This window comes from Spermophilus citellus (assembly GCF_964194105.1).
Source record: "Spermophilus citellus genome assembly, chromosome: 2".
Lineage (NCBI taxonomy): Eukaryota > Metazoa > Chordata > Mammalia > Rodentia > Sciuridae > Spermophilus > Spermophilus citellus.
The window spans coordinates 50,984,395-51,000,064 of record NC_138183.1 but is presented as its reverse complement, the minus strand read 5'-3'; the positions used below and the strand labels follow the sequence as shown (position 1 = coordinate 51,000,064).

General features: G+C 37.1%; 2 protein-coding genes across 5 annotated transcripts in view; one reads left to right on the top strand and one right to left on the bottom strand.

Moving 5' to 3' along the window:
- FOCAD (focadhesin) overlaps positions 1 to 3,055 on the top strand; it is a 283,295-nt gene extending 280,240 nt beyond the window's left edge. For all 3 annotated transcript variants that reach the window (XM_081282574.1, XM_081282573.1, XM_081282575.1), the window contains 2 exons: positions 671 to 746; positions 2,645 to 3,055. In XM_081282574.1, coding sequence (XP_081138700.1) covers positions 671 to 746; positions 2,645 to 2,718 — 150 coding nt within the window. In that variant the 3' untranslated portion in view covers positions 2,719 to 3,055. The remainder of the gene's footprint in view (positions 1 to 670; positions 747 to 2,644) is intronic.
- Positions 3,056 to 7,129: 4,074 nt separating this feature from the next.
- Positions 7,130 to 15,670, bottom strand: part of HACD4 (3-hydroxyacyl-CoA dehydratase 4) — a 34,471-nt gene continuing 25,930 nt past the window's right edge. For both annotated transcript variants that reach the window (XM_081282576.1, XM_081282577.1), the window contains exon 7: positions 7,130 to 7,822. In XM_081282576.1, the coding sequence (XP_081138702.1) occupies positions 7,740 to 7,822 (83 nt within the window). In that variant the 3' untranslated portion in view covers positions 7,130 to 7,739. The remainder of the gene's footprint in view (positions 7,823 to 15,670) is intronic.

Sequence of the window (15,670 nt, the reverse complement as noted above, 5' to 3'; positions counted from 1 at the left end):
AATCAGTCAAACTAATGAGTACTATGAATTTCAATCTCATTTGTAGGATTTATTCACAGTTAACATGCTTGGCTCTACCTAAATTATTTTATGCTTTTTCTCTTGCATTTCAACCTCCATTTCATATTCATTTGGATACATAACTGTTGTCATCTATAGAAACATTTTGTTTCAGAAACTGGGGCTTCTATCTAATATGTTCCCTAAACACTGTCCAACCAAGGCACCTAGGCCGAAACACACAAGGGACCTGTGGGAGGCAGCATGATGCAAAGAGGCACATGGAGCTTAGGAGCTAGGTATGCTCTGGTGCAAATCTTGACTCTTTTGTTCACTGGGAGTGAACTTGGGTGAGGGTATTAACCTCTCTGGGCCTCTCAGAGTGATTAGAGATAATGTTTGTGGCACATGTCTACTCCACTCTTAAAACCTATCCCTGATCTTAGGATATTCAGCAAGGGAAGTAGGCTTAGCTTTGTGAGGTCTTTTGACAAAATGGGAACTGTATTCAAATCTTGTGCTTGGCTTCTCTCTCATCTCTGCACCGTTAGCCCAGACAGGAATCACCTAAAGACTACTGTACTTGCAATCATGTATGCAGCCCCAGGGGACTGACAGCTCATGCTGACAATGGGATTTTGTTGGCTAATTTTTTTTTCCCCCACCCTAGTTCATTGACTGGCTATTCAGCGTCATGGAAAGTCCTAAAGAAGCTCTCTCGGCAAAGTCCAAGGATCTTTTAAAAGGTATTAAGAGGCTTTGTTCCCAGCATAGGTGAAAACCACCCACTGTTGTCTGTGATGCAGAATGGTGTAAACATAGTATATATTGAATTCTGAAAGGGCTCATCGGTCACTGATGTGACATTTTGAACCAGAATATGAGTTTAAAAAAAAAAAGTTCCAGCACTTTTAACTTTGGGTTAAATGGTTTTTAAATGTTTTACTATAATGGTAAAATAAAATTTTTAATTAAAATTTGGAAAATTCAGAAAAGTAAAAGACCAAAGAAAATTCCAGAGTCCTACTGCCCAAAGACTATTCTGATAATTTCCGTAGAAAGTTTTTGTACCCTTCCACATTCAGTATTTTAATGTTTATAATTTTATACTATTGAAAAAATAATTTGAATAGGATTTAATTTCTTTACCGTTTTTTAAAAGCATTTAAACTTCTTGTTACACTGGAGTCATAAATAGTAGTAATGGCTACATGGTATTTTGCCAAGGGAACTAGTCCTTTCCCATACTATCAGGCATTTAGATGTTTTGTGTCTTTTGTTCTTCTGCTGACTTTGCCCCACTGACTGTAGGACCCCCAAACACGGAAGATCTTTCTGAAAATTGTGAGGATTCTTTTACACAAATCTAAGAAGTCATTTGGGCATTGGTCTTGTGGCCTGAGATAGGCTGTAGTTGTCATCCATGTCATAGGACTTGAGTGTCTAGAGCCAGTAGCTGCTACTGGTGTCCTTGGCCATCCTGTAAGATACTGCACTGAAAAGCCTCATTCCTGTTGGCCTGCTCTGTGATAATTTCACTAGCCAACCTGGAGGCATAGTGTGACCCATATTTTATTTTAAGTATGGTATAAGAATTCATTGGTTCTGGTCCTTTGGGATAAGGACCAGCAAAGTGGTCCCACCAGTAAGTGGTTGGGAAGCACGCAGATGATGGAATGAGACCTCCACATGACTCTGACAAAACAAAGAACTTTTACAATCAGGACTGTGATCTGACATCATTTGATCCATCCCTAGAGACTTGTCCTTAGGACTTCTGTTTGCCTCATTTTTAATGGCTATAGAGCCATTATACTATGGGATGCTCCACATATATACTCTTAGGTTACAGAATTAACAGATGAATAACCAATGAGGAAAACAGTCATGTGGTTTAGGGACACATGTGTTCACTTGATGAGATAGTCCTGGGCTTAGTGGAGCCACATAATAGTTGTGTAACTGGCTTACCTACCTACGTTCCTTCACATTGTCATATTTTAAATAGCATTTCAGGGTATTTGAATTAATATTCTAAAATAAGGTATATAGTAGGTTACCCAAAGAGATCATACAATTTCTCTGCTTTAAATTAACTCCTGAGGGACCCAGGGCAAATCAGAAATAGTAAAGCTTGTGAGTGCATGTACAAATATAATTTAGCATAGACCTATTTGTTCCATTGAGCATATGAACTCGACTTTATCATAGGAATGGGGATTTGGGTTTTCATCTTTAATTAAACATTTAGTGGTGATTATCATATTCATGTAGAAAAAGATCACAAATCTTAGTAGATTTTTATAAGAAAACACACCCATGTAATAAACAGCACTCAGAGGAAATTGCCAGCATCTCACCAGGTTTGTTTGTTTTTTTTTTTTGGGGGGGGGACGGCAAAATTTCCCACTGATTATAGGTTAACTTAAACAACAACAACAAAAAAACCCCTACTTTTCACCAACCTTAAAATTGTTTTCCACCATTAACATTTTGCCAGATCTTGATGGGAATTCTTAAGTCTTGAAAATTAGCCAAGTGAGAAAAAGCCAATGTCTGTTCTGATATCTTTTTTTATAAAAATGACCTTTTCAGATGCAGTGCCACCAAATACACATGGGTTTGTTTTGTTGTTTCCTTTTAGCTACCCTGCTGTCCTTGAGAGTCCTCCCAGAGTTTAAGAAGAAAGCCGTATGGACCAGAGCTTATGGCTGGTGAACAGCTTTGCAGTAGCTAGCAGCATTCTCAGCTGGATGAGGCAAATCATAGAAATGGAAGGAGTTCTTAAGAATTCATGTCTGGGATTGGTGAGACATTGATCCTCACAGTGAAGGGTCATGAAATAGTGGCCACATACCTGAAGCTTGCCACATTCATTGCCAGGAGGAGGGGTGCATCATTTTGTTACCCAGGCAAGACTGAAACAGGAACATGAATTTTCTTTATTTGACTGGAGTTCAATGTGAAGATTTTCTTTTTGACAACTTGACTCTACCTTCTTCTATCCCCTCAATTCTAGTAAAATATTCTTGTGAATTTTGTGCATGTGACTTTTATTTGTCTTAAGGTATGGGGGAAGGTTTTGCCAGCCAAAGCAAACTATAGTGGTGACAGTGGTGTTATGATCTGATTTCCATGAAGTCTAAGTAGATGATATTCATTGACTTAGACAAGTTTTATTACTATTGATAAATATTTTGAAACTGCTATACACATTTAAATAATAAGCATGACACTGGATATTAGCTAAATTAATTATTAGTGAGGGCTATATTTCCTTATGCTTTGTTCCCTTTAATGCAAGCAAAAGTTATCCAGTTCAAAATAAATTGGCCAAAAAGGTGAATATTAGTTCACAAACCAAGAAATTTTAGATCTAATAAGCAACAGTTGCATCCAGTGAATCAAATGGTGCCATCAGACTTTGTTCTTCTTGGGATGCTTCTACATCCCTGGCAAGATGGCTGCCATCTTGCCAAAGGTAAGGAAAAGTGTCTTTGCCCACAGGTATAGCAAAAGCAACATGGGGAGAAGTTGCTTCATTCCATGTCACATGTGAGTCTCTGAACAAGTGTTTGGTCCTTGGGAAGTAGAGCACTGTCATTGGCCAAGCCTAAGTCATAAGTCTACTTATCTTTAGATCCCTGCACAAAGAGAAGAGGCAGCCCACCCAGACCGTGTAAACTGTATTTCTTCAGGATGCTGGGTAGGCAGAAAATGGCAAATGTCTCCTCTAATTTTTTTTTTTACAAGTACAAATTTCTTAGGGTGACTAATGGTCTAAAGAAAATGAAGGCTTGTGACAATGTCCTCAAGGATTGCATTTTATTCAGTGACTTGTCTGTTTGCTAACTATCCTTTTTTCACACAACCATTAATCAGGGTTCTGTCTCTAGGCAATCATACACATACTGATACATCTATGAGATCATTGGGAAGAAAAATTATGCCACTGAAAATATGTACCTTTGTACTGTACCAGCATAGTACAGTGGCTGGTGCTCCACAAGTGCCATGAACTTCTAGTATTCCCATGTGGCTTGTACTTTCATGTTGTCACCAAGTGTACTGCCACCTATGTTGAAAATAGTCCTACTAGTTTTGTTTACCAAATCTATTATTTCCTTAGAGGTTGAGCTAGAGGGAAATGAATTTAAAAAGCAAGAAGGTAGAAAATTTAGATTGGAAGCTAGCTTTCTCCTTCCCACCCACATACACTGTCTCATACTACTGTTACAGGTTGAAATTCATCTAGCATTTACTGTTGGGTGCCAGACTGTAAGTACACTTGTATTGGTTTATTTCACTCTTGCAGCAATACCATAAGGAGATATTGTTTTCTATTTTTTTTAAAAATGCAGTAAACACATCCAGGAAGTGGCAGTCTCACCTCTAGCCAAGTTCCTAGAGCTGAAATCATTTTGGATCTTGGGTTCTATCAGGCTTATTAGCTTCCTCTTCAAGATGCAAACTCCCATCAAATCAAATCCCATTAAATCTGTTTCATGCTTACTGTAAGATTGGTGCACTCAAAAGAAACAACTCTATCTTATATTACCAGACCTCTGGAAGTGGGAAGTTTAGAGTTGTGGTACAAAGGTGTAGGACTTTAGATTTCTGGATCATTTTGTAAATAGAGGTGGCAAACCTTGCTCTTTTCCTTTCAGCTGTTTCTTTTCAAACCTTGTCCCTCCCTGCTCCTGCCCTTGACAAGAAAGCAAGGATACAAAAGATAAAAAATAAGATATCCCTATCTTCTCTTCCCCAGCTCCCTTTTTTGCTTTGAGCAGACTTGGATGGAAGATTCATGGGATTTTCTTATTCTTGGGAACCTCAAAGGTTGTAAATTTGAAAGCACAAACATTCTAAGATATAGGTCACTGAAATAATAAGACCCTTCTTCATTACCTGTATGACCTCAGGTAAGAATTAATTATTCCCTCAAGATATTTTGATTTGCTCTCTAGAAACCAGAAGTTTCTGCTTTTTTAAACCAGATGTTCCTTACTATACACAAAAGGAAATTTAACTTACAAGTCATCTTCTGTTAGTTTTTGAAAACACAAATGCCAAGAGAAATAGCATGCAGGGATATACTAACAAATTAATGTGGGGTTAAAGCCATGTTATGTTTCTCAAAAGTATCCAAACATTCTGACTCTTGATTTAAAAAGTGTACATTTAGAACAGATGTTGGGATCCATGCAAGTACCTAAAATCTTCTGTTTTATTTGTAATGGAGTGGCTCCACGGTAACTAAGAGGCTATTAATAACTTTTTTTGAAGTCATTTGCTAGAAGTTAGCTTCTCTCGGAATGCTAGTATTTGGAGGTGAGGCCTGTGAGAAGTAAGTAGATATGGGTGTGGAGCCCTCATGAATGGAATTAGTAAGCTTACAAGAGACATGGGATAGATACTTGCTTTCTCTACCATGTGGAGATACAGCAAGAAACCATCCATCTGCAAACCCCAAAGAAGAAGGAGTTGTTATCCTGGAATCTCACCAGGAACTGAATGAGCTGGCACCTTGATATTGAACTTCTTAGCCTCCAGAGTTGGAGAAACCTATTTCTATTGTCTAAGTCACCCAGTGTACAGTATTTTGTTATTGTAACCAAATCTATGATACACCAAGAAGCAGGTGCTGTTATACCAAATATATAAAAATTTAGAAGTATCTTTGTAGTTAAGTAATGGGTAGAGACTGGAAGAGTTTCAAGATGCATGATAGGAAAAACTGCTAATACTGTTTAGGAATTGACACAGGTGATTTGGGTGAGGGCTAAGAGAAAATAGAAGAAATCTGGAAAGAAAGTGCAATCTTGGAGAATACATAAATTATGAAGAGAACACTGACAGAAATAAGAATAGTAAATGCCATTTTGGATGAGGTGGTAGATGGTAATGAGGAACATGTTATTGCAAACTGAAAGAAATGGAATCTTTGTTGTAAAGTGGCAAGTAACTTGGCTGGATTGTGTCCATGTTCTAGTGTTTGGTGAAAGGTGAGACTTGTGGGCAATGAACTGGATATTTAGCTGAGGAGCTCTCCAAGCAAACTGTTGAAGTGATTTGGTTTTCCTTCTACTGCCTGAATTAAAATATGAAACTAATGCATTGAGGACAGAATTATTAACCAAAAAGAAGCATTTAAAGATTTTGAAAATTCTGAGCCCATTCATATTACAAAAAATAAGAAAATATGTTCTAAAGAGAACACTGAGGGTGTGATAGAAGACCATTCAATAATGAGTTTAGTGTGGGTGTGAACTGCAGACGTAATCAGTTACCAGCACTGCTAGTTTGAACTGAAAGGAATAGAGATGAGACAAAGGGAAGGTTGGTTTTGGATGATTTGGATTTTACAGGAGACCATAGAGTTCATCAGCTGTGAATGTAGACCAGAGAAGAAGGACCTTAAAGGTGATTCATCTGCCAGGAGCCACAAGATTGAGACCATCCAAAGCTGTGAGGACCCAGCCTTCCCCAACAGAGATGGATAAGATGTCTCCCCAGTGGGTCCTGAAGGCAGAGCAGGAAGTCAAAGATCACTCCTGAGCCCTCAGATCTCAGAGTTTGTCTTGCTAGGGTTTGAACCTACTGGGGACCTGTTGCCCCTTTCTTCCCACCTGTGTCTCCCTTTGGAAATGGGAATGTCTGTACAGCGCCCATCCAACCATTACATTTTGGTAGCATGTAATTTATTTGAAAAAAAAAGTTTGCCTATACCTGAGTCTCACTTTACTCTGATTTACATGATGCTTAGATAAAACTTTAGACTTTGCAGGAATGAATTAGGTTTTAGGGGCTGTTGGGATAGAAGGAATGTATTTCACTTAGAAGAAGGACATAAATTTTGTGAAGTCAGGTTCAAAATGCCATAGACTGAATCTGTGTTTCCCTAAAATTCCTGTAATAGGCCCTAACCCTCAATGCAACAATACCTGGATGTGGAGCCTTGGGGAAGCAGTTCTTTGATTAGGGTGGAACCCTCCCAAATAGGATTAATACCATTATAAGAGGAGTTGTGAGACAGTGGTCTGTCTTGTGTAAAAAAAAAAAAAAAAGGCATCTGTCTATAAACCAAGAAGTCCTCACTAGGAACAGAAATCTTGGACTTCTAAAACTCCAGAACCATGAGAAAAACATTTATTTAAGCCATACAGATTGAGGCTTTTGTTATCGAAGCCTGAGAAGGCTAACATAGGCCTTGGAAAGATGTTTAATTTTCTATATGTAGCTAGTATTTATGGTGGGTACTGACATTTGGGGACAAAGACATTTGTCCATGAAGTACATTATTCTAGATGAGGACAGAGTGTATTTTATAGTGCTCTCCTCCTACAGATCTGCTGCTATTTGGCAATCAGAAGTGAGAAGGAATACATGTGATTTAGGTTATCAAGTCTGGTTTCTCAATTTAACTGAACTTAATTCCATTGATTTCCCTTTTCTCATTAACCTTACAGTGAAACAATCAGACTTCACCCAATATAAATGTAACTTGTATAAAAACCACAGTTTGGGGGAAACAGGGTATGCAGAGTACACGTTTTGGAAATACAGTGAGTGATAAACAGACTGCTGTTGTGTGTAGAGTTGGGGGTGTGTGATTATGTTATGTCATGGGTTTTTGTCAAGTACTGGGTATTTTCCACTAGAATACTTCCTGTGTTGTAGTTGCTGCAGCCAAGTCCACGAGCCTGTCTTTTTCTCAGGTCACATTGGAATGCTGTACTTCATATTTTCTTCTTCTTAATGGAAAAGACTCTGAGGACGTCTCTTCTTTCTGAGTAAAGATGACTGTAGGTAAAATACATGCCTAAGGTGGAGAGGAAAGTGGCAAAAGTAAGTAAGGTTGATTAACCATTTCTCTGGAAAGAACCCTGACTTGATAACAGAGTGCTTCCTGAGTCCAGGGAGCCACTCATGAGGGAGACTTGGAGGAGGAACACGTAAGGACGTGTCTAGATTTTATGCAGAAAGGGAGTAAGTCAAACTCTTCCATCCTACTGTTTTATTTCAATGCAGGGAGTATTTTTCCTTTTTGTGGGAGGTAGTTCTCTTTACTCTGAAGTTGTATCTTTGCCTTTTCTCTGTGATGTTCTTGTATCTGATATCTATTGCCTTCCAGAGATGATCATTATTTTGAGAATTTGTGAAGGTTAGATCTGGGGAAATGTAAATTTAATAATGTAACTCTTTTCCCTAATTTCCTGGAAAACAAATTAATTCAAAAAAATTTCAACTACTTTTTATTAATCCAAAGTATATTTTATTTACATAGCATAGCTTTACTCTTTAATCTCAAGTTTCCTGCAAATGTATTAGACTTTTAAAAAATTTTATTACTTGTACATATTAATGGGTTCAGTGATGTTTCCACACCATGCATACAGTACACACTGATCATATCCAGCTACCCTTCTACCCATGACGTGCTCTCCCCCATTGTCACCCTTCCCAGTCACTGATAATCACTATCCTATTTTCAGGTTGACTTAAAAAGTTTCTACATTTTGAGAGAAAACACAAATACTTGTCTGCCTATGGCTTATTTTGCTTAACATGTCCTCCAATTCCATCATTTTTTTCTGCAACTGTCAGAACTTCATTTTTCTTAGCTGAATAATATTCCTGTGTATATGTGTACTTTTTTATCTACTTATCTATGAATGCCCACCTAGGCTTATTTCATGTCTTTGCTATTATGAATAGCACCACAATAAACATGGGCATGCAAGTATCTCTTTTGTATGCTAACTTCCTTTCAATATATACTGTTCTCCGTAGTAGTTCCTAATAACAGCATATGAGAGTTTTTGTTTCCTTCACTTCCTCACTAGCATGTGTTTGTTTTGTTTATAATTGTCATTCTAACTGGGGTGAGATGGTATTATGGTATTTCCCTGATGGATGGTGATATTGAGCATGATTTTTCATGTATTTCTTCTTTTGAGATGTTCAGATCATTTGCCATATTTAATTGATTTGCTTTTTACATTAAGATTTCTGAGTTCTTTATACATTCTGGATATTAAACCTCTGTCAGATGAATAGCTGGCAAATATTCTTTTTCCATTCTGTACATTGACTCTTCATGGTTGATTGCTGTGCTGCAGCTTTTGACTTGGATGTAATCCCATGTGTCAATATCTGCTTTTCTTTCAAATCTTATCCAGAAAATCATTATCTGTACCAATAGCTTGAAGTGGCTCCCTGGTTTTCTAAGTGGAAGTTTCAGAGTTTCAAGTCTTACACTAAGGTCTTTAATTCATTTTAAGTCAATTTTTGTGCAGGGTGAAAGATAGGGATTAAATTTCAATCTTCTGTATGTGTATATCCAGTTTTCCCAGCACCATTTGTTGAAGAGGTTGTACTTCCTCCAATATATGTTTTTAGCACCTTTGTTAAGATTCCACGGGCTGTAAATGTGTAGGTTTATTTCTGTGTTCTCTGTTCCATTGGTGTATGTTTTCATGCCAAACCCATGCTATTTTTGTTACTGTGGTTGAACAGTGTGTCTTGAAATCAGATATTGTGAAGTCTGCATCACAGGGTCTTTTGTACTTTCATTTAAATTTTAAGATCTTTTTCTATGAAGAATGTCATTGGTGTTTTGATGGGGACTGCAGTGAATCTGTAGACTGGTTTGGTAGTATGGCCATTTTCACAACATTAATTCTAATCCATGAACATGGGAAGTCTTGCCAACCTTAGCATCTTTAATTTCTTATATCAGTGTTTTGTGATTCTCATTGTAGAGGTCTTTCACTTCTTTAGTTTATTCCCAGGTATTTTTTATAGCTATTGCAAATGGGATGTTTTAGTAATTTTTTTTTTTAGAAAACTCATTGGTGTATAGAAACGCTATTGATTTTTTTTTTTTTTGGTGTCAACATACTTTATTTTTTTTTATATTTTATTGTTGGTTGTTCAAAACATTACATAGTTCTTAATATACCATATTTCACAGATTGATTCAAGTGGGTTATGAACTCCCATTTTTACCCCGTATACAGATTGCTGTGTCACATCAGTTACATTTCCATTGATTTACAAATTGCCTTTCTAGTGACTGATGTATTCTGCTGTCTATCCCATTCTCCACTGTCCTCTCACCCCTCCCCTCCCCTCCCCTCCCCTCCCCTTCTCTCTCTCCATCCCCTCTACTATAAATCGTTTCTTCCACTTATATAATTTTTCTCCTACTCCTCCTTTCCTCTTATATGTAATTGTGTATAACCCTGAGGCTCACCTTCCAATTCCATGCAATTTCCCTTAACTCTCACTTTCCCTCTCACCTATCATCCCTGTTTAATGTTATTCTTCTTCTCTAGCTCTTCATCTCTACCCTGTCCTTGGTTACTCCCCTTATATCAAAGAAGACATTTGACATTTGTTTTTTAAGGATTGGCTAGCTTCACTTAGCATAATCTGCTCTAATGCCATCCATTTCCCTCCAAATTCTATGATTTTGTCATTTCTTATTGCAGAGTAATACTCCATTGTGTATAAATGCCACATTTTTTAATCCATTCATCTATTGAAGGGCTTCTAGGTTGGTTCCACAATCTTGCTATCATGAATTGTGCTGCTATGAACATCGATATAGCAGTGTCCCTGTAGCATGCTCTTGTTAGGTCTTTAGGGAATAGACCGAGAAGGGGAATAGCTGGGTCAAATGGTGGTTCCATTCCCAGCTTTCCAAGAAATCTCCATACTGCTTTCCAAATTGGCTGCACCATTTTGCAGTCCCATCAACAATGAACAAGTGTACCCATTTCCCCGCATCCTCGCCAGCACTTGTTGTTGTTGGACTTCTTAATGGCTGCCAATCTTACTGGAGTGAGATGGTATCTTAGGGTGGTTTTGATTTGCATTTCTCTGACTGCTAGCGATGTTGAGCATTTTTTCATGTACTTGTTGATTGATTGTATGTCCTCCTCTGAGAAGTGTCTGTTCAGGTCCTTGGCCCATTTGTTGATTGGGTTATTTGTTATCTTATTATCTAATTTTTTGAGTTCTTTGTATACTCTGGATATTAGGGCTCTATCTGAAGTGTGTGGGGTAAAGATTTGTTCCCAGGATGTAGGCTCCCTGTTTATCTCTCTTATTGTTTCTTTTGTTGAGAGAAAACTTTTTAGTTTGAGTAAGTCCCATTTGTTGATTCTGGTTGTTAACTCTTGCGCTATGGGTGTGCTATTGAGGAATTTGGGGCCTGACCCCACAGTATGTAGATCATAGCCGACTTTTTCTTCTATCAGACGCCGTGTCTCTGATTTAATATCGAGCTCCTTGATCCATTTTGAGTTAACTTTTGTGCATGGCGAGAGAAAGGGATTCAGTTTCATTTTGATGCAAATGGATTTCCAGTTTTCCCAGCACCATTTGTTGAAGATGCTATCCTTCCTCCATTGCATGCTTTTAGCCCCTTTATCAAATATAAGATAGTTGTAGTTTTGCGGATTGGTTACTGTGTCTTCTATTCTGTACCATTGGTCCACTCGCCTGTTTTGGTACCAGTACCATGCTGTTTTTGTTACTATTGCTCTGTAGTATAGTTTGAAGTCTGGTATCGCTATACTGCCTGATTCACACTTCCTGCTTAGCATTGTTTTTGCTATTCTGGGTCTTTTATTATTCCATATGAATTTCCTGATTGTCTTATCTATTTCTACAAGAAATGCTGTTGGGATTTTGATTGGGACAGCATTGAACTTATAGAGAACTTTTGGTAATATCGCCATTTTGATGATGTTCTGCCTATCCATGAGCAGGGTATATTTTTCCATCTTCTGAGGTCTTCTTCTATGTCTCTTTTTAGGGTTCTGTAGTTTTCATTGTATAGGTCTTTCACCTCTTTTGTTAGGTTGATTCCCAGGTATTTTATTTTTTGGGGGGATATTGTGAATGGAGTAGTTGTCCTCATTTCCGTTTCAGAGGATTTGTCGCTGATATACAGGAATGCATTTGATTTATGCGTGTTGATTTTATATCCCGCCACTTTGCTGAATTCATTTATTAACTCTAATAGTTTCTTTGTAGACCCTTTTGGGTCTGTTAGGTATAGAATCATATCGTCTGCAAATAGTGATAATTTAAGTTCTTCTTTTCCTATTTTTATGCCTTTAATTTCTTTCGTCTGTCTAATTGCTCTGGCCAGTGTTTCGAGGACTATGTTGAACAGAAGTGGTGAGAGAGGGCATCCCTGTCTTGTACCAGATCTTAGAGGGAATGCCTTCAATTTTTCTCCATTCAGAATGATGCTGGCCTGTGGCTTATCATAGATTGCTTTAACAATGTTGAGGTATGATCCTGTTATCCCTAATTTTTCTAGAGTTTTGAACATAAAGGGATGCTGTACTTTGTCGAATGCCTTTTCTGCATCTATCGAGATGATCATATGGTTCTTATTTTTAAGTCTATTGATGTGGTGAATAACATTTATTGATTTCCGTATATTGAACCAGCCTTGCATCCCAGGGATGAATCCTACTTGATCATGGTGTATAATTTTTTTTGATATGTTTTTGAATCCGATTCGCCAGAATTTTATTGAGGATTTTTGCATCTAGGTTCATTAGAGATATTGGTCTGTAGTTTTCTTTCTTTGAAGTGTCTTTGTCTGGTTTAGGAATCAGGGTGATGTTGGCCTCGTAGAATGTATTTGGAAGTTCTCCCTCTTTTTCTATTTCCTGAAATAACTTGAAAAGTATTGGTGTTAGTTCCTCTTTAAAGGTTTTGTAAAATTCTGCTGTATACCCATCCGGTCCTGGGCTTTTCTTAGTCGGTAGTCTTTTGATGGTTTCTTCTATTTCCTCTATTGTTATTGGTCTGTTTAGGTTGTCTATATCTTCCTGACTCAATCTGGGCAGATCATATGACTTAAGAAATTTATCGATGCCTTCACTATCTTCTATTTTATTGGAGTATAAGGATTCAAAGTAATTTCTGATTATCTTCTGTATTTCTGAAGTGTCTGTTGTGATATTGCCTTTTTCATCCCGTATGCTAGTAATTTGGGTTCTCTCTCTTCTTCTCTTCGTTAGCATGGCTAAGGGTCTGTCAATTTTATTTATTTTTTCAAAGAACCAACTTTTGGTTTTGTCAATTTTTTCAATTGTTTCTTTTGTTTCAATTTCATTAATTTCAGCTCTGATTTTAATTACTTCTTGCCTTCTACTTCTTTTGTTGTTATTTTGCTCTTCTTTTTCTAGGATTTTGAGATGATATATGAGATCGTTTATTTGTTGGTTTTTTCTTTTTTTAAGGAATGCGCTCCAAGCAATGAATTTTCCTCTTAAAACTGCTTTCAATGTGTCCCATAGATTCCGATATGTTGTGTCAGTGTTTTCATTTATCTCTAAGAATTTTTTAATTTCCTCCTTGATGTCTTCTATGACCCATTGATCATTCAGTAACCTATTGTTCATTCTCCACGTGATGCATGATTTTTCCTTCCTTCTTTTATCGTTGATTTTCAGTTTCATTCCATTATGATCAGATAGGATGCATGGTATTATTTCTACTCCTTTATATTGTCTAAGAGTTGTCCTGTGACATAATATATGATCTATTTTTGTGAAGGATCCATGTGCTGCTGAGAAAAATGTGTAACTACTTGATGTTGGGTGGTATATTCTATATATGTCAATTAAGTCTAGGTTGTTAATTGTGTTGTTGAGTTCTATAGTTTCCTTATTTAACTTTTGTTTGGAAGATCTGTCCAGTGGTGAGAGAGGTGTGTTGAAGTCTCCCATGATTATTGTATGGTGGTCTATTAGACTCTTGTACTTGAGAAGAGTTTGCTTGATGAACGTAGCTGCACCATTGTTTGGGGCATATATATTTATGATTGTTATGTCTTGTTGGTGTATGGTTCCCTTGAGCAGTATGCAGTGTCCCTCTTTATCCTTTTTGATTAACTTTGGCTTGAAATCTATTTTGTTTGATATGAGTATGGACACTCCTGCTTGTTTCTGCAGTCCATATGAGTGGAATGATTTTTCCCAGCCTTTCACCTTCAGTCTATGTATATCTTTTCCTATCAAATGCGTCTCCTGTAGGCAACATATTGTTGGATCTTGTTTTGTGATCCATTCGACTAGCCTGTGTCTCTTAATTGGTGAGTTTAAGCCATTAACATTTAGGGTTATTATTGAGATTTGGTTTGTTCCTCCAGTCATATTTGTTTATTTATGTTACTAAACCTGATTAGTTTTCCTCTTTGGTTACTTTCCCCCCTTTACTGTCCTACCTCCCACTGATGGTTTTCAATGTTATTTTCAGTTTCCTCTTCCTGTAATGTTTTGCCAAGGATTTTTTGAAGAGATGGTTTTCTAGCTGCGAATTCTTTTTAACTTTTGTTTATCGTGAAAGGTTTTAATTTCATCTTCCATCCTGAAGCTTAATTTCGCCGGATACACGATTCTTGGTTGGAGCCCATTTTCTTTCAGTGTTTGAAAAATGTTATTCCAGGATCTTCTAGCTTTCAGAGTCTGTGTTGAGAGATCAGCTGTTATCCTGATTGGTTTGCCCCTAAATGTAATCTGCTTTCTTTCTCTTGTAGCTTTTAAAATTCTCTCCTTATTCTGTATGTTGGGCATCTTCATTAGCTATTGATTTTTATATGTATCCCACTCGATAAATTCACTCATGAGTTCTAATAGTCTTTTGGTGGAGTCTTTAGAATTTTCTATGTATAGAATCATATCAATTGCAGATGAATAATTTGATTTTCTCCTTTCCTATTTGTGTGACTTATTTTTTTTCTCTTACTTAATTCCTCTGGCTAAACCTTCTTGTATTATTTTGAATAAAATCAGAGTTGCCACCCTCATCTTGTTCCTGATCTTAGAATAAATGCTTTTGGTTTTCCCCCATTCAGTATGGATGTTGGCTATGGGTTTATCACATATAGCCTTTGCTATGTTGAGGTATGATTCTTCCTATACCTAATTTGTTCAGGGCATTTATCATGAAGGGATATAGGATTTTATCAGATACCTTTTTTAAAAAAAAATTTTTTTTAGTTGTTGATTGACCTTTATTTATTTACTTATATATGGTGCTGAGAATCAAACCCAGTGCCTCACACATGCTAGGCAAGCACTCTACCAACTGAGCCACGACCCCAGCCTCCAAGATACCTTTTCAACATCTATTGAGATGATAGTTTATCCTTCCTTCTGTTTGTAACATTATACATATTGATTTATGCACGTTGAATCATACTTGCATCCCTGGAATGAAACAACTTGATCATCATGCATTTTTTAATATTTATTTTTTAGTTTTAGGTGGACACAATATCTTTATTTTATATTTATGTAGTGCTGAGGATCGAACCCAGTGCCCCATGCATGCTAGGCGAGCACTTTACCTTTGAGCCACACACAGCCCCATCATGCATGTTTTTGATGTACTGAATTTGGTTGCTAGTCTTTTTTCGCATCTATGTTCATCAGAGATGTTGGTCTATAGGTTTGTTAATGTTTGTCAGGTTTTGGTAACAGGGTAATGCTAGCCTCATAAAATGTGTTTGGAAAGGTTTCCTCTTTTTTAATTATGGAATAGTTTAAAAAGTTTGGTAAAATTCAGCAGTGAGGCCATCTGGTCCTGGGCTTTTTTTCAGGGGGAAACTTTTTATTACTGATTATATCTCATT